General features: G+C 42.3%; 1 protein-coding gene across 2 annotated transcripts in view; it reads left to right on the forward strand.

Annotated features, from left to right (window-relative positions):
- TMEFF2 (transmembrane protein with EGF like and two follistatin like domains 2) overlaps positions 1-22,429 on the forward strand; it is a 138,897-nt gene that overhangs the window by 115,162 nt on the left and 1,306 nt on the right. For both annotated transcript variants that reach the window (XM_067298508.1, XM_067298509.1), the window contains 2 exons: positions 15,323-15,446; positions 17,333-17,491. In XM_067298508.1, the coding sequence (XP_067154609.1) occupies positions 15,323-15,446; positions 17,333-17,491 (283 nt within the window). The remainder of the gene's footprint in view (positions 1-15,322; positions 15,447-17,332; positions 17,492-22,429) is intronic.

Consider the following 22,429-nt stretch of genomic DNA (forward strand, 5'->3'; position numbering starts at 1 on the left):
TTTTTCATCCATTTTTATTCTTATTAAATTTTCCATCTCCAGAAATTGCCCTTTCTTTTCCATTCAGCTTCTCCCACTTTGAATATTAGTGTTAAGAATGAGTGCTGAGATAAAGTAGTGATCCCTTTATTTACACAGATGCTATCGCCACAGCTCACTTCTGTGGCAGTTACATAAGACAATAATGATGCATGTGTGCGCATAAAAATAGTAAGTGCAGGTATTCATTTATAAAAAAGACGTTCTTAATAGACTTTCTGGCTATGCTTCAAAATGGGTTTTGTGACCACTGATGAATTTCAGCACCTCTGTGATGTACAGAAACTACTCTAGTCTTTATGGAAAGAAATAGCAGGGTGAGCTCTGTGCTGTGTGTTGTGTCAAACTAAAACGCATTGACATGTAGCCGGAGGGGGGAGATACGGGCTTTCTGAAGAGAAGATTTCAACTTTGTCTTGTCATTGCACAGTTTCAAAGCAGATGAGAAACAAGGTGTGTCTTTGGTAAAATAGGTAAAAAATTATAACAGTTTTTGCTGCAGTAGCATTTTATATTGTTTTAACATTTTCTTCTATACTTAAAATTGGGAATAATAAGTGCATGGAAAAGGAAGCATATTGAGCTAATCATTGCTTAGCTGAAACTTCTAAATTATAGTCTGCTAAAAACTGAAGCTCTTAGCCACCACAAAAGACAGATTTTAACAATAGAACAGAGCAGATAGAGAAAGCAAAGCTGTAGATCCATATGGATCCATAACTGTCACAGCTTTATAAAGCAGCTCTCAGGAGACACGTGAATAAAAACAGAGGCTAGCAAACTGAGTAGCATTCATCCCTCAGAAAGTGCAATGCTTTCATTTGTACGGCGGAGTGACCACAGTTTTGCAACATGCCAATAAAATGTATTTACTTTTCTTTGCTAAATAACCTGAACAAAAGCAGTGAAAAGCATCGCTGAAAACAAGCTTTTTAGTCAACGTTGGACATACCTCTGAGTGACTACTCATGGGCCATTTAGGGTCAAGCTCTGGTAGCTAAAATAAGCAAGGGTGGCGCAGGGGGTTTGCCAGGCACGTGCTTCAGGCAGGGTGCCAATACCTGCTATCCTCCCTTGTGGCAGCAGGCTTTTTCACGCGCGCTGGTGTTGCTGCACGCCAAGCCCCTTCCCAGGGCTCTGTCCCCGCTGGGGCGTTTCTTGGCCAGCCCTTACGGTGGGCTTCATCTCTCATGCTTTAGCAGGCCTGTCCGTATGTGCCAAGACAACCCCGCGTCTCGTCCACTCTCGCCGGTGGCTCTCATGCTGCTCACTGCTCAAAACCTGCAGCTCTGAACTGGCGGGTCTCTCCATGAGCTGACTGTGGCACTTCCGTATTGCTGTGGCATTTCCCTTGGGAGCCGACCAAAAACCATCCTTCATCCCCTCTCAGATGACCAATGGACCAATAGTTTCAGCCCTCCCCACAGGCAGGTGGCCCCGGAGGATGCGTTGCTTGTCCCCGTCGCTGCGCTGTCTTTACTTGCGATTGCAGCCAGAGACTTGGGGTCCCGCAGCAGCCAGACCCCCAGGACGCCGTGCTGCCGGCAGCCTCTTGTGCACCTGCTTTCAAGGGAGTTCCTCAACATTTCTGTCAATGCTGAGCATGCTGCAATGTTTCAGTGCCCTCTGATGCCAGTTGAAACAATCCTATACAATTTTTCTGTCTTTGAGTTCCATATATAGGGAATATATATTTTTACTTCAGTCTTGTGTTTTCTTATCCATACTTCCCCCAGATTCTGCTGCTCTTTCTTCAGTTTCCTGGATTAATTCTCTTAGGTGGCAGAGTTTTACAAACACAGGTGCTACCTGAAAGAAAAAGGCAGGAAGGGGCTGCATGGGTGTCACACTCAAGCTTGGCAGCCCCTTACTGACATGCACCCCCCCCCAAAAAAAAAAAAAAACAAAAGACCACTACAAGTAATCAAAACTGAACATAAAGTTAGTGCATAACTAGGGCTGTGAAACCTTCAGGCTGTCAGAAGGATTGAAGAAAACACCTTGTGGCCAAAATGGCATCTCTGACCTATTTGTCCATTCTGTCACATACTTCAGCTAACCTTTCCATTTTTTTGCTTGCAATCAAAACTCGGTGACAGTTTTGCCATTCATATTCTCTTTCAATTGTAATTTTTTGAGTTTGTGTGAAGTGTGCAACCAGACAGTAAATTCTTGTAACATCATGCTGGCAAGCCTAAAAATAAGTGTGAGACCTTTTCAAATACTGCTTTATGCCATTCATTGATCTCAGCAGAAAACAATCCATTCAGACCTGGAGTTCCTACTGGAAATTAGGGGACAGCCTAGTAATTGGATTAGGGTATGCTTTTATTTGTAGCACTTTCTCAAAATGAAGCTCCTGTTTTGTTTCATTGATTGCCCAATCTTTCTGTCAGTGAAAACCACTCACATAGCTGAAGAGACAGAGCAAAGATTGATGGAAAATGCAGATTCTTGCTACGTATGTATGTGTTCCCATGAATATAATCAGGTAAATGCAGATGATAAGCACATCTCCATACAAAGAGAAAAATATGCTTTGTTAGTCCACAGCAATTGTTACCAGCATAGTCCTTAAGACCTGGAAGAGCCACCAGTTGCATCAATATTAACATTCCTGCCAGCCCCTTTCTGAGGTGCCAGTGAGGGTAAAACTTGAGGACATTTGGATCCTATGTGTGAATCTGAGGCCTTTGGAATCTGCATTATTGAAGGGGTTGGAGAGGAGAGGGACAAATGGAGTTTGACTTGCACATTCGAGAGATGGGTAGGAAATCCTAAATTGAGTTTGCAGGGTGTGCACCTAGGAAACACTCTGGACTCAGCCACGTATGGAGCACATATCAGCCTGGAGACAATTGCAAAGCTATAACTTAGGGCACTAAAATGTTCTTTTGTTTACTAGTCCTTCGGAACAAATCTGCACTGAAAGCATTGTTTATAACTCTTATGCAATGGGTCATTTTCTTCCTTTGGATCCATGCTATGCATTTTACCTCACTGTGTTTATGAAATACGTCCTCAGACAATTTAATTCCCCTTTTTCTTCCAGCTCTCTGTGCCTTGCATATAGTCCTTCAGAGCAGTTCAGAAGTCACGGGTGGAAGGCAAGGTCACATCTGCTGTGGCATGAGACCCATGCCAGTCAGCCAAGCACAGTCCCACTGGGCACCTTTTTGCTGCCATTTCATCACCCTCAAGGAGGAGAGAGCATATCCTAGGTGGTCAAAGCTGTGGTTGCCTTTGCAACCACATTCCTTTTTATCCCGTAGGCACCAAAAGCCCATGAGATAAAAAAAAAAAACCACCCCCCCACCCCATGCTCACACTTCTTCTGAGAGCAAGAAATGCAGGAAACATCGTTAATCATGCAAACTGTCCCCTGTGGCAGTGCCAGCAAAATGATCTTACTCCCTCCACACATCAATATTCTTGACGCCCATCTTAAAACTTAGGTCATACATATCCATCTACTGCTAGAAAAGTGTCAGAAGGGTACAAATATCCCTTCACTATTTTTAGGGTCATATCAAAAGTATTTATCAGCTTTCTGGCACCTCATCTAATTTGTCATATTTGATGCTATCTACCAATCTGGGGGAGGGAGGAAATGAAGTCCTTTAGAAACCACATGGCAGATGGATGAAACTCCATAAGCTACAAAGAACAAAATTGCAGCGTGGTTAAAAGTGACTACGTGGGCGTTGTTCTCCCTGAAGGAACCTCCCTGTTGCTGCTGTTAGGAAGTCACCTTCTGCCATCTTCTCCAGGTCAGCAGGCTGCGAAGGGTCGCTCGAGGGGGTGCTTCATCACTACCCCGGTGTTTGCCTGCAGGGCAGCCGGGCCGAGCCTCGGCGGGCTGGAGGAGATCTGCTCACTCCCGTAGAGCAGGGCCGATTTATGGCAGAACTGGCAGCTGATTTCTGGTTACTCTGCGCTCCACTTTTAGTGATATCAACACTTCCACGCTTCGTGGTGACAAGGAAATACCGTTTCCTTCAGCTTATACCCTTGGCAGTGTATCACAGTGCAAACGTGTGTGAAGCCGAGGCTCAGTCTGTGTATTCATAATTCATAATATTCATACTAGTTTGTATGTGAAGGATGTTGATATTTTTGTTTTTCAGTAAAAACATTACTGTTTGAAGCTATCCCAGCTCCTTTGTAACGTGCAGCTCAAGGGCCCAGGTCAGGCGATAGAAGGGCGGCTCCTTTAATGTACAGGTAGCAGGTTCATCTGCCTTGTGAAATGAAATTTAGATATTTTCCTAGCACTATTGGTTTTTAGAAGGCAATGTATTCAGGTTGAAACTTTGCCCACATGCCATCTGCTTCAGCCTTATCTTTCTTTGAAGAAAAAGCTGAATATATAATGTCCACTTGGCTTTCACAGTGTTATGTAAGGTTTCAGTTTAGTTTTGGATTTGCAGTTTCGGGGTCCCCAAACAGCTCTTGGAATAAGCTCTTGCACTTATTTTCGGTGGAAGATCAGTGACAAAAATCAATACCATCTTCATAGTTATAATGAATGTGACCCATAGCCTTTTTTTAGGATGACCACAAGCTTCCGTCGTATGTCTGAGGTCTATTTGCAAATATCGATTTATATTGCGGATTATCTCTAACCATTTTATATGGAATCTTAAGGTCTCGCAGTTTTGCTCTCCCTGCTCTGCTTGGTATCAAAGGTGCAGCTGTAAATCAAAATACATGCCCACAAACATTACCGATAGCCTAGGCTGCTAAGTTATAATGGTTGTTTTAGGTTTTTTAAAGAATTTTAAGGAAGGTCTTTCTCAGAAAGTACTGCTTTAGTTAAAACATTGCTCTGGAGTCAGAGCAGACTCTGTTTACTCAAAGAGAAAATAAAGTGGAACCTTCATATGCAAATGTATGGCATTTCAAAATGTCATATAGCGGCATCTACATATAAATAAGCTGCTCTCTGAATTCTGCAGTAGCAAGGCAGCTTTGATATAGAAATTGGATAGGAGTACACAAAGTAGAAACAGCAGGATACCACTGGGTCAAGTTTTGCAAGTTTTGTTCCTTAATTACTACTTAACTATGTTAACTAATATTGCTGTATCACTGCATGTTAGACTAGGAACACTTCGGAATAACTGTTGTTTGGTTTTGGTGTTAAATATGTTGGTAAGTGCTGCACGAGACAGCCCTCCAAAACCAATACGCTGCCGCCCAGCCCAGACGCTGCCTCTGCTAGATGCAGAGCGCCAAAGAACCTCTTTCTGCAGACGCACTGGCTTGGGCCTCCGGAGATGGGGCTGAAAGTGGAGGATATGGTGTTACCTGCTTCCTAGATAATTATCCCTCCTAGCCACCCTCTGCCTCATTCTACAGGTCCATGCCTCCTTTGTTCACTGTGAAGGAGACGTGGTTTTGTCACGGGAAGAAGCATCTTCTGCCTCTAACATCCACATATTTGGATGATATTTCCATCGCTGTTTAATTTGGTATTAAAGAGTAAATTGCAGCTCTCAACCATAGCTCTGTTCTTTTTAGAGGGGAGGACTTGGTCCCGCTGTGAATTTTCAAACACCTCTATCATTGGCATGGAAAGTGAACCACCCTTTTAGCCATTGAGGGGAATTTCTCACAGAAGTGGTGAAATCGGCTCTGCTCGTGCTGTGCCACGTGTGGTAGATACAGTAGTCTTGTCTCTGCCTTCAGGCACCCAGCCTAATTGGAGAGAACCTTACAAATCTCTAAACTGACACCAACTCTTTTTCAACATGGAATTACAATAATAAGAAGATTCACTCATCCTCTAAGGGCTCTGTCATGAGCTGCCTGAGGAGATCATACACAAGAGAAAGACTACTACTTTATTCCTTTACAGGAACTCCCTGTATGGCTGGTTTCTGAACAGGGGGAAAGCAGCTCCGACGGGGCCACTAGCACTTCTCTTATATAGGGGATCAGAGTGAAAGGAACATCAACTGCGTGCCAAAAACCAGAGAATAGCTGAGTTAGCACAAAGAAGGATTTAATCTATTCTAGGAATGGAGTTCATGGAGATTTATTCAATCCTGGAACAAAAGAAGAAAGCACAAACTGTAAGGCCCCCTTTACCCAGAGCTTTGATAAATCCACAGTAGGGCCCCACATCATTAAATCACAGCCGTAAAAATAATTCCAGGCCTGGAGATAACACCCTTACGGTGATAGCCTTAAAAAGCCCAATCCCTGTAGTTTATCCACAAAAGTATTGAGAGGTGCCTTGATTACAGTTAACAGAGAGACAATAAGGGGAGCTGAAGACCTTTTTAATTTAGCAGTCAAAAGTGTAACAGGCACCAGTGGCTAGAAGCTGAGGCCACATCGTGTCTAACTAAAAAGCAGGCAAGCACCTTTAACACGCAGGGATTAACCACTCTGCGAAACTGCTGAAAGACGAGGTCGATTTGTCATCTCTTGATGTCCTCAAATCAAATGTGGCTGTATTTTTGAAAGATCTGCTTTAAACAACGACGACCGCTGCTTTTACCAAAGGCCTTGTTAGGGGTAAATGGATGAAACGTGATGGTGAGGAGGTAGAGGAGGTCAGGCAAAGTGAGTCAACAGTCTGTTCTGACCTTTAACTCCGTGGACGAAATGGTAGCCTCAGCGAGGTATTGTGAGTCTTCCAATGCGAGCACCTGAACATTGAGAAAATGCTGGTTTGGAGAAACACTTCAGCCTACGTGGCATTTTTTCTGTTCTCTTTCAGCCTGGCTAATATTGCTGGCTGTTCTCTTTCAGTCATGTGAGCAATGGTTACTGGTGTCTACTTGTATTGCTGTGCTGCTTTTGGATTATATTGCATCCTGTATTGCAGTAGCTACCTAGTAGCACCTACTCTTCTATGTACGGGCCTCAGGTGTTAGGGGTCTATACAGTCTGCAGGGGAAGGCACCTGTGCTTAGCCAATGACTACGGACAGACTATGACCAGCGAAAAAACAAAGAAGGGTAAGACAAAAAGTTACACTTAGTTTTGAATAGACAAGTAGTCTTGTTATGTACGGGAAAAAAGATTAACAAGTTGCCTAATTTCAAGCAATCTTCTCAAATAATGAAGATACATTCACAGACTTTGTAAATATAAGTACATTTGGATTTCAAAAATTCAGAGAGAACTTTAACATATATAGCATAGCCCACATATATATGCTGACAAGCTTAAAGTATTTTGTTCTCTGAACATCTGGGGATTATTAGTGTCTTAATTCATTAGTTTCTATTATTAATTATGGCAGCAGGCTGAATAATTACGATACACTGCTGCAAGAGACAGAGTGCAATACTTTTTTTTTCCAAGTGTATAGGACATCTTGCTGTCATCTCAAACATAAAAAGCACTAGATTATTTTCAAAAAGGAAAGTGGATGTTATCTTATTCCAGGAAACTCATTTGCATAGGGACATTTAAAATTAATAAATGACTGCTGTGTTGAGCAAGCTTATTTTGTGCCTGAGAAAAGATGCGAATGTAATGTAATTCATAAGGTTCAATTTCTTTTTTCTTCTTGGTAAAGTAGCTAATATGGGGGTGGTATTTTTAATACTGTATGTATGGAAAAACTAGCTCAAAATTCATGCTTACAGGCTGTAACTTACTGGTGCCAGACATTTTCAACTGACATTATGGTGTCTTACTTCAACTAGCTTTCAGGGAGAGTGGGCTGGTGAACTCCCTCTTGAGTGGCAGCAAGCAGTTCCTCCTAAATTTTCAGTCCAACACCTACTGAAAGAGTAATTTTTAGGCAGGTTGCTTGGGCACATTCTCTGCATTGTAAAGAGATGCTATATTTGCAAGATCAAGAGTCAATATGTTAACAAGGTCTTAAAAGAATGGCACATCCTGTGTCAAGATAATTAAAAGGTCAGATAGAAGCAGCTGTTAATGACAAGGTAGGCCTGTGCTGGTAGAAGGTAGTTTGTCAAGTGGCAGCATTTGTCAAGGGCAGGATGTCTGGATGTGTTGAACAAAGACTCAGGAGAAATCTTCAGAGCCAGTATTGAGTTGGGATTTATCAGCATAGTTTTTCATTAGAAATAAGTAGGAAGCCTACCTAAGGACTTCACCCTCATAAGTTGCTGTGGGACCTCAGTTCCTGTTGCATACTACTAGAGAGAGGGGAGGCACCAGAAAACCAACTAAAGCCATTCTACACTTTTAGAGGTAAATAATCTGAAAGGACACCATTACTATTTAATTCCTCCTGATTTTGCAGAGGGCTCTTTGAATTTCTGCAGACATTGCAAACATTGCTGGGCTGAAGAAGCTCCTTTTTCCCCCAAAAGAGCAGCAATTGCTGACTCTGCAAAGACTGAAGAGGAGTTACATAGACTCTCCCTAGGCTCATCAATGATATTCAGACTCTCACTGCCAATTAATCACTGTAGCTCTTTCACAAAACGTATGGCATCCCATATCTTTTTTCCTCAGGCTGGTACTCTCTGGACCTTTATTTTAACACTTAAACTTCATAAACTTCATAATTTAAACTTCCCTCTTGCCTTATAGTAGTCTCATTGCTCTCCTCCAAAATTCCTCCCATCCTTGATGTGTTCCTAGTAATGCAGTGCTATGAACTGAAGGATTGTCCTGGAGCTCTCTCACAAACAGGTGCCCTGAAATATTCTCATCTTTCTGGGAGCTATTTCTCTTTATTTAGGTGCTGCTCCAAATCAGATAGATAGACTTTTCTTTGCTTCCTTTAGAATAAATGCTCGAGTGAAATAACAGATGGCTGACTTTCTTACACACCCTTTTGGCCTACCAACAGATGTGTGTATATGATATATTTTCACCTCACTGAAGCACTACATTGGATGCTTGCATAATTTCAACTAAGAGTTGCCTCACCAAGTCTCTATCATGCAGAGCGGAAGCGTTTTGTTATCAGTTATTATTTTCATAAGCCTATCAGTTATTAAGCCTATCAGTTAATAGCCTATCAGTTATTAATTTTATAAGCGCCAGCATTATATCCTGTAGATCAGTAAAAATGCTAACATGAAAATTTACAGGCTGTGGCCTCCTGCTTTGCTTGCCTGAATCACCTAGAAAGTTTCACTGATTCAAACTTAAGAACAACAGAATTATTAACACTGCAGGATTGATTGTGAAGAGCCTGGCAGTCAATTCTTGGATGTACGAATCCTATTTTTGTCTAGATTTTTATCTATTTCATCCAAAATAAATTACAGGAACTTATGTCTGGAAGAAATTTTCTGGGTACTCCAGGCAATACTTCATATAATCCTCATCAAGGGCACTAATGGCTTTATTCATTTGTCAGTGGAGCTACTCAAAATTTTCAGTTGTGTAACAGAAGCTCCAAGCTACTTCAGATGGGAGTTGGAGACCTATTAGGGCTGCAGAGGGAAGCATTTGGCTGCATTGTGTTCATCACTTACAAAGTCAGGTCCTGTGGCTGGACAGACTGTTTATTCTTTTGAACTTCAGCCTTCACTGAAAAATTTGCATGGGAATCCTAATGATATGCATTCAGTTTCAAAAATCTTTGAAGCAAAGACATATAGCTAAACTAGAAATTAAAGTAAAAAGAATGCAAAATACATTTTAAATAATTCTTTCACTTTTTTAACGGAGGACAGGGACAGCCATATATGTTAAGGAATTTAGACAAGATAGATTTATATAATTTAATTTATTTAACGCTTCAGAAGATAATCCATCATTAAAAGCAAGATCACTGAAATCAGCAATCTATTATTACAGCATTGACTCATTCCCAGTCATGGACTCCAGAGCCAGACAGAAACATGTTGACTTCCCTAAAATGCATGGAGAATAAAAAGAGGAGGCCTTACAACCTCACCCCTCTCCAGGATTCAAGCATCTAACTCCCAGTGGCAAAACAGGCCTTCTCTCACTCAGAACTGGTAGTACTGAATCCTCTACTGGTGCAAGGCACCCCAATATCATTTCTTCTGAGAGCAAAAGAAACCAACATCCTGATTTTCTCATTTAAAGAGTCAAAGAGGAGTGGGAGATTGGTCACGCTAGCTAACTCTCAGCACCCAATTTATGTAGCCCAGTGATAGGGCTGGTTGTCTCAGGAGCCACAACAGAGAGGCTGGAGAGCAAGTCTTCAACTAGGAGACTGCTCCGGTGCACAAGAAGATAAGCTGCTTCAGTCTACACAAAGTAGAATCTGGCCTCACTGCATTTCAAAATGATCTGTTTTGACTAGTATATCTTACATTATAGACTATCATGTCATGTTCTGGCAGTAACAAAAGATATGTACAATATGAAATGTCATGTTAGGATAAAGAAATGCAAAAAAAGTTGCAAAAATGCAAAAAATGATGGCTTCATCAAACTGACATTCTCTAGCAGAAAAATGCTTCAAGAAAAAAGTTTCTGAATAAGGTTGATCTGGAGGGTGTCTTTTTAAAATAAAAAGGGAAAGCACATTGAGAAATGTGTCAGGATTTACATTTGTTCAGAGATAGGAAAGACTGACCCTGTCAGTCCAGTTTTTGTCTTTAGGCTTTAGAGTTTCTGTTTTATCTCTGTGTCAACTTTTAGCCATCAGAAAAAGGTACGGATTTGTCTTTTTGGTGAAAATAAAGCTTTCACACATAGTCATCAGTAACAATGCAATAAGTCTAATATTTGAAGAGGAGCTACTAAATTTAACATTACTGAAACTTGACTAGCTTTGAATTTAGTTTATATAGTTTCTCTGTGAATACTGATCTACTGTGCTTGGAAGAAAATGGGTAACTATATTTAAGCTTTCCTCTTTTTAGGCATAAGATTGGCTTCACAGAGGGGGTCCTTAGTTTAGCGATACCATAATCTGATTAGTGAGGATCACCTCCAATATTGAATTTATGAATAATCCAAAATTATAGTAACGAGGGAAATCTTGATTTATTTCAGTTCGTGCCTAGTGCTCAGTTTTAATTTCTTGAACTTTGTAAAGGTCTTTTTATTTCATTCATAATTTAAACATGGTTTTCTCCATTTCTTCTCTTTATAGAAAATGGCTTTGATTTATGGGTCTTGTTTCATAGTTATTATTCAATGATGTAAACTCTGTGAGGCATTTGTGACAGTTAGTTACTGTCTCATGGATGACCATATTACTGAAAAATGTTCAGTGGTATTTCTTTCAGAAATGGAAGCAGTCAGTTCATCATGAGAGAACTTTTAAAGCTTATCTTGGTGTTTGGGTCTCTATTTTCAGTCTGCAGAGTTGTTTGGTTAGTGAAAGAAATAACCTGTTTCGAGGTAGGGGAGGTACTTGGGGTGAATTCAAAATGTGCCAGAATTTAGTCTGAACTAAAGTATGCTTTTACTGCGTTCTGTCTTTTGAACAACCAAAATGGCAGATCAAGCAAAAAAGTTTTCTACCTCTTTGCGTTTATGCTCAATTCCTAACTGGTTTAGAGGAGTCGTTGGTCAAAATGAGGGGCAGCAGACAATTCATGTCTAAATGTCATGGTTTCCTCCTTGCCAGATTGTAAGTGTTCTTACATGAAGTGCTAGTAAATTCTGTGAAGAGTTAGTAGATCTTGGGCCATTTCATTTTTGATTCAGTGAAATATTTTCCATCATAACATTACACTTCCAGGTGTAATTACAAGTTCTTCAGGATCCTAGATTTACTTAACAGTATGCTAGAGACTCTCTCCTTGGTGCGGGAAAACACAGTTTCTACCCACATGATTGCAGAAGGAAGAAAAGTCATTGCTTCTGTTCCAGGCCTGCTGCCTAGACACAGTGGAGAGCTATGGGAGAGGTGCTGGTACTCCTGTCAAGGCCTAGCTGGTTAGTCTGCTTTAATGATGATAACTTCTCTCACCATTTTGCAGTCTGCCTTTTAAAAAAAAGAAACCAAGTGTTATCTTACTCTTTTAGTAATGCTGCAGACTAACCCGAGAGAGGAGGGATTCTGACGTTAGTTGGTGATGGCACACAGGCATTGCAGAGATAGTCCTGCTACCTCAGAAGGCCCCAATACGTGGAAGGTCGAAGACAACACACACAAATGCATGTGCGCACAGTACTTCCTTATTCTTCTGAAAGGGAGCAAACTCCCACCCCGTAAAGGAAGATTTGAAGGAAACTGCATGATTTTTTCCACGGTAGAAAAAATGCATATTTATAAGGATCCCATATTTCTTTCTGCAGTTTTCAGGACAGAAATATTATTAATGCAGAACATAGAGGTCCAACACATCCAGAAACCATCGGGCAGGATACACAGCATGATTGCTGCATGTGTATGCAGTCCAAAAAGTCCTGAGCACATCAAGATTTACCTGTGTGCACTGGGCAAGTCCATTGATCACTGGCATATGTTGTATATCCTCTTTTTCCTGTTCCAGTAAGTTTTCCAGGTGCAAAAAGGGAACATATGTAGAGTCCTGGCTGGATGTTAACCCTCTATATCACATGCCGGTAGCCAGTGCCTCACCCTCAGGCGAAAAGGTAGCCAGCAATGTTTAGCGCCAGACCAAACGGACCATCTGCTCCCACCCCTTCCCAGCAGCAGGTATTCCTAGAGACATTCTCTGGGGAGTTGGTAACGTCTCCTGTCAGCCCCTCCTGTCTCTGTCTTCCAAGAGGCAGCCACCAGCCCCAAGCGCAGGAATCATCACTGCACCGCGATGCCCACTTCTACGCCGCAGTGTCACCAGCAGCCGTCCTGGCTACCTCACACAGCTGTCCCAGCGGTGGCACAAGCCGAGAACCAGGAGAGAGATGTTCAGTGGAACAGTCACTAAGGTAGAAGTAGCCTCACAGAAACCTGACTGTGGCAAGTTGTCAAGTAGGCTAACGCGGCTTCGTTCAGTGTCAGTTTGTACCTCTCCGTGTATCTACAGACTGGGGTATCTAATGGAAGCACAGAAATAAAATTTCCTCTGTATAATAAAAAAAGACTGAAATATCTTAGCAAAGCAAGTGCTATTCATGTGCACGTGGAGCATTATTCAGTTTATGACTTTGTAGGCCATGGTTTCATGGCTGCTGCAAATTTTTTCCTGAGCTTAAGAGAAAACAGATCTAGGTCCACAAAATAAGTCCAGTAATACTTCCTTCCATCTCTTCATCCCTATTTTCTTCATCCGTCTCAAAGAAGAGAATTTAGTACATCATCCTGAAATGTCCTGAAAGTCCTAAAGATGAAAGAGAAGTTTGTGATCTCAAGAGGTACAGACTGTCCTCTCATTCTTGTTTTCTGGGAGCTTGTCCCTATCTATTTTAACATAAGGACAACGGAAACAACTTTATTAGTGTAAGTTTTTTGAGACCCGTAGAACTCTCCGTGGGCAGTGGTGACAGGAAAGAATTTCATTATGAGAATCTGAATCTTGGCTCTGCCACACGCGCTTTTCCCAATGGTAGGATAATACCTAAGCATGCCTACTGCTGGCAAAACTGCCTTAGAGACAGAACATAAATTGCAATTGTTTTATAAAATTCAGGGACTTCATCTGGAAGATGCAAATCCTTCATCTTACTTCTGTGCACACTCTTTCCTCAAATATCTATCATGAAACTTTTTTTTTTAATTAATCATAGCTAGATAATACTGGTACATATCAGACTGGAACAGAGAAGGCTTCACACTGTGATATTCAGAAAAGTCAACAGAACCAGTCAGAACGTGTCTTAAGAGGTCTCCGAAAGGAACATGGTCATAGATGAGCATGACTCAACCAGAGCCATGGGGTTTTATACCTTTGGCCTGAAAAAAAATCCTCAGGATTAATAAAAAAAGAAAGTTCTGTTCCACCTGGTGAGAAATTCAAAAAAAAAAAAAAAAGTGTACCAAGTGAATTTTTTTACTGTTTTTAGTGTCATAAATATTGGTTAAATCGAAGAGTTTGGTTTTAGTAATTATGAAACATTTTATTTAGATTATGACTTCTCTCAAATAAGAGAGGAATACATGCTAACTTACATTTCAAACCCAAACAAATGACTGTTTCATTCTGAAATGGGATGTTAGAACAACTTTGACACTCACCTTGTTTTCAAAGAAAGATGACTCAGAAATGAGCCTTACTTAAGAACAGCCTGCATTTCCTCGACTCAGCAGCTCCGAGATGTCAGGTTCTCCCATCACTTTGGTTGCCTGACTGAGGCTTTCCCATCTTTCAACAAACCTGTGTGGCTGAGACAGGACAGCAGTTTTCTTCCGGCCCTCTGGCGTGACTTGTCTGCCTCCCACGTCTCCTGAGGACGCTAGCTCAAAACCAGCTCCTTGCACACAGGTCGTGCTGGGCTCTGGCCTTCCCCTGAGCGGGCGAGACGGCGTGTGGCGCCTCTCGCCGCTCCCCACCTCTGATACCGGGCAGGCTGACAGTCTGCATGGTAAACAGAATTATAAGCATGGGGAAAAAAACTGAGGAGACGTGAGTTCCAAAATCCCTAACCCAGGTCGAGGGCTCTGAATGGATTTACCAAGGGTGACTAACAGCTTGGTGTCCCACAGAATTCACGTGCGTTTACTGCCAATAGCGCTATGCATTTCAGCCCAATCTGTAAATGCTAAACACATCCCTGTTTCAAAATAAAATGAAGCCTCCATTTTCCTGGCTACGTGGAGGGAAATATTTTCCAGGATTTACAATCTCGGTGACTATTTAACGGCCACAGAAATAGGCCTACACCATCAAGGTGGCTTAAAAGTTCCCAGGAAGTTTCCGTCAGCCCCTGCCACGGGATGGGGCCAACGCTCGGGGACGCAGGTGTGCCCCGAGGCACGGAGGAAGTGTGCAGCACTGTGAACGAACTGCAGCTCCTGACTCCTGCTCCTCTAGTTTAGCCACAAAATTATCTTTGTGAACATATTGTATTGAATCAGTGAATGTATTGTAATGGTATATTACATGCAAATGTTCAGAGTCTTCCTTGCCTCGCCTGAGTATGAAGAGCCAGTCTGTATAGGATAACGGAAATGATTAGGCATTTTTCATGTGCTATTCTGTAATCAGTTTTTGAATAGTCAAATTAGTTTTTTCTGGTGCCTCATTTGCAATAACTTGACAGGAATTAGATATGCAAAAGAATGACAGAAAACCTTACAAAGCTTTGCATCTACACTGGATTATTTTTTTCTTGCCTGAGCACCTGTTTTAAGGTGCAAAATCTTACTCTTTCTTCACATACATTAGATCTTTCACATTTTGCTCCTTTGATTTTCCTCTCTTTTAAAAATTGAGTTCTTTCTGTCTCTTCCCCTTATACTGCTTTGTCAGGTTAATGTTCTTTTCACCTGTCTTCACAGAGAATGCAAATAAACTGGAGGAGAGTGCGAGAGGGATCTACATCCCTTGTCCAGAACACTACAATGGCTTCTGCATGCATGGGAAGTGTGAGCACTCGACTAATATGCTGGAACCGTCTTGCAGGTAACCCTTTTCCTGCCAAGGAGGGAAAGCTAAACCCATGAAAATGATGACTTACAAAAAATGCTTAATCTAGATGTACTATGGAAAATAATGGTAACCATGGCCCTTTGTGCTGTAAAACCCATTAGACTTAAATTATTCAACAAAGTCCCCATTTTATGTGGCAAAACTGTACTGAATTATGCACAATGTTAACTGATTATAAAAACACTCAGTAACCTGCAGTTATATTTAAATATTTCTGAAAACACCTCACAAAGTGCAAAGACAACAAATAGGTAGCCTCCTCAGCCTGAAGCAGTGAGGTGCCACCTAGCGATATTTCCCCCACCATGAAATGAGTGACGCTTGTAGGGCAAAGAGCTGGTGAAAGCCGCTTCCTCCCCGGCTGTGCCCAGTGGGACTTCAGAGGAGATTAGGGCAGGGAGAAGGAATAACGGTGAAAGCGTGTGTTTCAGCAGTGAATGCCTCACTGCAGAGGTTAGGATATTACTTCTGAAGTCCTGTCACTGGCCCAGTGGCAAAGAAAAGGATTATTATGCATGAAGCGGCATTTTCCTAAGACACTGGACTGGGAAAGCAGAGATAAGGGCCAGACTATTCCCCCAGGGCCTGGTACGAAGGACAGAGCCTCAAACACACTTCTCCTAGCTTCCAGAAATAGCCAGGGCCCATTCTGCTCTTTCTACCTGCTGCATGTTAGGTTTTTCATTCAGCTGGACAATGTCCTTTCCTCAAACTGCTCTTACAGCAAACAGGTGTAGGAATAAAATGGAGGAGAAGGATGGAAGCTCAAAGGCTGTGATGCCACCAACACTCCTGGGAGAAGGTCCAGACAATCTGGCTAAGTCTCTTACGGTTGCTACTGCTATTGACCTGAAAGGCCTTGATTTTAGCTTCTTACTGCTTGGCCTTTTTAGCAGAAACAAGGCAACAGCTAACATGGGGAAACTGCTCTCCGTTCCCTGGGAGTGGAAATCACAAAGGGGAGATGTTGGACCTCAGGAATGGGAAGCAGTGAGCAGTGCAGCAGGCAGCACTGTGATGGAGGGATGCAGGATCAACAGAGGGTTTTTTTATAGCAACCAGACAAAATGTAAATGATGTATCTACTTGCAGGAACACCTAATCACATTACATATGGAATTTGGATGATTGCTTATCACCTCCTTGGAGGTAATCTGCATAAGGAACTACAACTAGACAGCTTTTCACCCTCCCCCACCTCCCCAAAGAAAGGGAGAAATCTAAAATATGTTATACAGAATGCTAAATGGATTTTTATCCAACATACAAGTAGTTCAACTTGATGCTGGATGAGTCTTATCACAGTACAGGTCTAGTCCTCCGAGCATCTCCAGGGAGTATCTCAGTGTCGTTGCCACGACCCTGTTGCCCACTTTTGAAATAATACATTTTGCTCTAGCTGCTTTTCCACAGCCTTGGGCTATGTGACATTGCTCTGGTACAGAGGACCATAACGGCAGAGGCAAGGCCCTTGGAGTCTCTGCTGCACTGGGGTAAAGCCACCAGCGGTGGCCCCTGCCTAGCCTTCTGGGAAGAAAAGGGATTTCTCTGAATCCAGGTGATCCCATGCTGCTCAAGAGATGTATTACTGGCAGCTAGCATAGTTCTTGCTCGCGTTTCCCTGTGCAGAGGAACGGACTGGGGTAGCACCAGGCCAGGCTCAGACCTGCCCCGTTCTGCGTGCTGAGCCCAAGAGGTCTCCAGGCATGGGTGCTCTTGCTAGTGCTTGTCTGGGGGGTATCCTGCAAAAAAGCGCATAAGCACAGACTTAGGCCACTAATTCTCCAGATATAATTTGTTTCACTGTTCTTCAAAAACAGTAGTTATAAAGTAACTGGAACAAATGTTTTTCATTTCAGATGTGATGCTGGCTATACTGGACAACACTGTGAAAAAAAGGACTACAGCGTTTTATATGTGGTTCCAGGTCCGGTACGATTTCAGTATGTCTTAATAGCAGCTGTGATTGGAACTATCCAGATTGCTATCATCTGTGTTGTAGTCCTCTGTATTACAAGGTCAGTATCTCTGTTATTTTGCAATAGAAAAAGAAAGGGCTCTTGTTTTTCTTGCTTTATGAATTGATTACACAGATTTCTGCAGTGACACTGCTGATAACAAATACTGTTTAATTCACAAAAAAGAGAAAGTATTGTCTGGTCCCACTAGCCAGTGCTGCTTGATTATTATAACTGTATTTTCACTTACAGCTTAATCAAACTTAGGTGGCAACAATACCTACAGCAAATGAAGTTTCCTATTCTGTATTCAGATGCTTGGACAAATATTGTTCATATAAATAAGGGGAATATAAATACAGCAGCTGGATCAACACTTACTTAATAAAACTAATCATATCTTCATCTCGTTTCCTCAAGGGCCTAGTCCCATAGTCCTAATCAGGCAAAGCCTACAAACTTTTAAGCCTGTTTGCAATCCCATTGATTAAATGATTTCATTAGGCTTGTATACATGTTCAAAGGTACCCTACATGTTTAAGTAAGTTCTTCACTAGATGATGGCACACATAGCCATGTATTTTTTTTTTTTTAATGAGTAGGAAAGATTTATTAGAATGGAAATGACATCCCCAAGGTAGTTGAAAATGAGAGGGATAAATGCAGTCCTTCCCCTCCTACAAGTGCCACTCTACTCCCCCACTAAACTGCTTTTATTATCTCTGGAAGGGTTCAGGGCGAGTTCTGAATTCCAGCTTCTTCAGGCTTCTCTCAGAAATCACAGGGCTAAACTCACTCAGCCAGCTGCACTGATAAATCGTTCTTTTAGAAATAAATTTCTTTTAAAAACTTGAGAAAATAAAAACCAGGTATTGTACCTCTGTAGAAAATAAAATCTCTAGGATATTTCAGTGCCTACATTGCACTATCTGGCTGGAGAACAAGTGTAGCATTCGCTCCTGGAAAAGAGAAAAAAAATCATAAATCCTTCTCTGGCCTAAACACAAAAAGCAAAATCATATGATGAAACTTAGTTGCTTTCTGGCCAACTGAACAAGTCTGGCCTGAATAGTAGATGCCAAAAGAGGCATTAAATTACCTTGTGGTGGTATTCACAGAAATAATTCAAATGACCAAAAACATAACGTGCATTAAGAAAAATGAAATAGTATAGTAACTGATAATGGGGGAAAAAGAAAACCTCCATATCATTTCTCCAAGTGACTCTAGTTTGTCAGCTTCATGCAGTGAAGCAAAGTACTTTATATTGAAGAATGAAGACAGTAGCCCCTGAATGAATCCTTCTTGCTCAACAGATATACTTTAAGATCTCTGGTATGCTAATGTAAATTACCCATCACACTGTTTTCTTACATAGATGTTACCTTTTCCCTCACACTTTGTAACCAAGTTAATTTATGATTTTTGACTTTTTTCTGTAGTGCACATAATTACTGCAGAACATCCACCATCCTCGTGTGATGGTTACAGATACATTTGCAAAAGTATACACATAAGTGGCCTAAGAGAAATCCATGTGACAAGAGAGGGCTTATGCATAAGTAATTGAGTATTTTGAAGTCTTCTGCTTTGGAGAACCTGACTCTGCTGGTTGGAACTCTGTGCCTTGAACTCTTGAATATACCAACCCCCCCCATAAGATTTGTAGCAGAAAGAAGGGAAACTTGACTCAGTCAGAGGCCGATGCAGCCAGATTCTTTGCTGCTGATTTCAGTGCAGCTTCACTTAATTGATTTATGAGATGAATTTTGTGCACTGTGTCCAAACCCTGCATTTGAGCCACACAGGGATACCATTGTAAATCATTTAGTTATCATACTGTTCTTGCTATTAAAATCATACCTGTAATAGTGCAAATATACATGGTGTCCTGCACAGCTCAAAAGATCTTAGCAGCAGCTGCTGAGCACTTTCAGGGCCGTTGTTCTGCAGACACGTTAATCTGAACAAATTCACTGAAAGGGGCAGCCTGCCCTTGCCCTTTCCCTTGGCTCCTGGTCACTTGTTCCTGCCGATGCTTTAGGCCAGCAGTAACATTTGTGTAGCCACACAATGAACCCGATCAGAGGACAGATTCAGCTGAAAACTCAACCAAGAAAACGGATGACTTGTTTTTGCCTGGCTCGGTTCCTTAATGAGCTTGACCACCTTGCTACAGATCACTGGTGCCAGCAGAAGGGAAGCAATGAGAATAAGCCCTGGGGTGGAGGAGCAGGGAACCAGAGCCACAGCGGTAGGGAGGGAAGGAGTTAGAGCACTGTGAGGCACACGCGTGGTGAGGCACACTCCCTGCACCAGGGGACTTTTAGCTTAGAGATAAGGCAAAAGAGAAGCAATGATATAGGTGAAGGAGGATGGTAAATAATAAAGGTATGGCCTAGTGTAATAATGACTCTCAGCAGTTTTCTTTATGACTTTGCACTTTTTTAGTGCTTCCATTATATTTAGTCACAGCAGCTTATTTATGTGAAAAAATAACATGATAAAAATTGAATGCATAATGTGTTTTTACCTGCTGTGAATCACATCGTTGTATGTAACTCAAGCTAGGGAGCCAGCTTCAATTGATGGAGGGCAGGCAGCCTGTGCTCCAGGACCTAGTTTAAACTGATGTAACTGCTGTGTTCATAAATGAATCCGTCCCCCACACAGAGCATTACAAAGAACTTTTGATTAAAGAGTTAAGGACCAAGGAAAAGCTGTCACTCAATTTTAGCAGATGACTAAGTCTGAAAAGCTGGTTAAATCCCAACAGCCCTCTTAAGAAGCCCAGACGCACTTCAGACCCAACATAGATGTTTGTTAATCCTGTAGCATTGCATTTAAGCAGTCGTCGTGTAAGTACTTGAGGAGCCTTGGCCCTGGGACCTTTCCTTTGTATATCTTTGATTCCATCAGTTGGTAGCATAGTGTATTAGGGCATCAAAAAAAGGGTATTTTTGGTTAGCAGATACTTTTTCATAATCTTAATTGGTGTAAGCTCTACATTTAAATGAACTTCTGTAGAGCTTGGAATAAGTGAACATACAGCTACTCTCAATGTCAGTTTTGGGAATGTGCCTGTCAGATGATACACATTTCCTTGCTTCCAGCGGGAACATCTGTATCTGTCATTCTGGAAAATAGCCTGGCTGCATCCCTGGGGACCACTGACCATCCTGTTCATCCTTCTTCACCAAGCATCTCCATGCATCTTACTAAATCCATCCAATTTTGCCCCGGTACACATAAGCTCTGGCTTCACAGCTGAGCGCCCCCTTGCCCCCAGGCCTCTGTTTCCCCAGCCCTGCTTTGCTCAGTTTGCCAGGCTCAGGGCTTGGCCCTGGGGAAGAGCAGGGCTGTGCTCACCTTCCCGAAGCCTCATGCTGCCTCCCTCCTAGCTAGGGACGTGATGAAGACCCCGATTGCTAGGCACACAGGCTATAACTGACCCCTAACTGCTCTGATCAGTGCTTGGTGTGCCTGACATGGATATGTAAGCCCTTTCTTTTCGTTTTCTTTTTTTTTTTTTTTTTTTCAATGTTTCTTCTCTGTGTGCACAGCCCAAGACCAGTGTCTGCTGAGGATGCAGTCCAAGCAGAGAGGCCGTGTGCTGCTGTGCCCAAACTCTTCCTAGTCTTGCAGCGCGGACCTGCAGTTTAGCTGTAGAGTTGAGGCTGGACCTCACATGGGGTTTGCTTGTGCTTTTGCTAATCTCTTCTTACAAGCAGTTTAACTATCATTTGGGACTTGTCGGGAACCCCTGATGCCCTGGTCATCATATTTTGCTGACTGCTGCTACACCAGGATTTAGCAGTGCTGTCTCTCAGCCTTGCGAGATCTCAGTGCTCTCCCATGCGGTGCGCTGCGAGGTCCCAGTGTGTAATCGTCATCTCCCTCGTTCAGCGGGCACAAGAGGCTGCTCAGGGACAGGCTGTGCTGGGGGGCTGTCAGCGTGCACATGACGTGTGGCTCAATGAATCAGCCCTGTGTTTGCTAACAACAGTTCCTTGGCTCACTCAGAAAGTTTGATCGCCTTTTTAGGAACGTGCAGTGAATAATGAGTTTGTCATGAAATCACCAACTAGCTAAAGTCTGCATTAGTTTCATAATGAAAGCTTTGCCGTAACCTCAGCGAGCCCTGGAGATGCAGGCTTATTTTTCCTGCAGTAACAACAGCAGCCTCCTTCACTGCTTCCAAGAAAGGAACGAGGCAGAATATAGAGCTCAGCTATACTGTTATTTCCCAAGAGGGGGTGGTCCCAGCAGCTTGAAAGTGAGACAAGTCAGGACAAATCTGACCCGTATTTTGTTGGACAATTACATAATCATATTTTAGCACTTTGAAACACTTCCTAAATCCTTATGCTGTTGCTCTTATTTAGCCTTTCACTTGGCATCACAACACTTTAGCATCATTTCCATTCAACAAGGAAAAAAAACCTTGGCCTTTCTGATTTTAAAGGGGGACTAAAATTTTATCTCACTGTATTTTGCTGTTAGAGCAGCATTTGGCACCGAGCTGTGTGCTCTCAGTGCAGTAAGAGAGGGCAGGATCCACACTACCCATAACCGCAGGATTTCACAGGGTGCCACGTAAACAAGGCTTGGTGCAAGCCCTTGCGTAACAAAGAAGTTATCACAATACAAAGGGATTTTTTTTTTCTGTGTCTATATTGGTTTTGGCATATTATAGGGCTTTCTATCATGCTGCACTAAGAGGGTATTTTAGTCTTTCTTGTGCTGCTGCCCATGCAGAGGACAACACGAAGTGTGCCCAGGACAAAACCCTCACTGTGCGCCAGCTGAGGAAAGAGGACAGACACATGGCTGTATTGGGAATAGCTTGTTCCTCGTCCTGTGCAAAAGCTGAACTCGGTGACCCTGGGAAAGGGCTGTTTTTATTGCTAGCTGTCCTTCTGTAGCTCGCTATTTTCCTACTAATACCACAAGCGCAAGAAGTGCAAACATTTTTTAGAGGATATTGGTCACCCTGCT

This window comes from Apteryx mantelli, chromosome 6 (genome assembly GCF_036417845.1).
Source record: "Apteryx mantelli isolate bAptMan1 chromosome 6, bAptMan1.hap1, whole genome shotgun sequence".
In the NCBI taxonomy this organism is placed as follows: Eukaryota; Metazoa; Chordata; class Aves; order Apterygiformes; family Apterygidae; genus Apteryx; species Apteryx mantelli.